General features: G+C 68.7%; 1 protein-coding gene across 1 annotated transcript in view; it reads left to right on the forward strand.

The window, feature by feature from the left end:
• Positions 1–364, forward strand: part of LOC104510906 (probable ATP-dependent RNA helicase DHX58) — a gene marked incomplete at its 5' end in the record, with an annotated part of 2,271 nt that overhangs the window by 588 nt on the left and 1,319 nt on the right. The window contains 2 exon segments of the mRNA XM_010153306.1: positions 1–77; positions 295–364. The exon segment at positions 1–77 is cut by the window's left edge and continues 7 nt beyond it; the exon segment at positions 295–364 is cut by the window's right edge and continues 20 nt beyond it. Coding sequence (XP_010151608.1) covers positions 1–77; positions 295–364 — 147 coding nt within the window.

Below are 364 nucleotides of genomic sequence, written 5' to 3' on the forward strand. Positions count from 1 at the left end.
ACGAGGACCTCGTGGAGCTCATGGAGAGGGCGATCAGGGCAGTGCAGGCCATGCCCGAGCAGGAGTACCGCAGCAAGGTGAGCCCTGGGCACAGCCCTCTGCACCCTGGGGCAGCACCAGCTCCTGGGAGGGGGCACGTCATGTGCCCACCCTGCCCTGCCTGAGCTGCACGGCTCACGCTCTCCAGCACGGAGCACCTCTCTGCAGCCGTGTGTCGTGCCATGTCTGCCGTCTGTCCGTGCCCGTCGCCCCGTGCTGACCCCAGTACTCCCGCCGTCCTGCCTCCCCCTGCAGATCACGGAGCTGCAGCGAGTCGCCGTGGCCAGCTGGCTAATGAAGGAGGCCAGGATCAGCGAGCGGCGGC

Source organism: Eurypyga helias, unplaced genomic scaffold (genome assembly GCF_000690775.1).
Source record: "Eurypyga helias isolate BGI_N326 unplaced genomic scaffold, ASM69077v1 scaffold36616, whole genome shotgun sequence".
NCBI lineage: Eukaryota > Metazoa > Chordata > Aves > Eurypygiformes > Eurypygidae > Eurypyga > Eurypyga helias.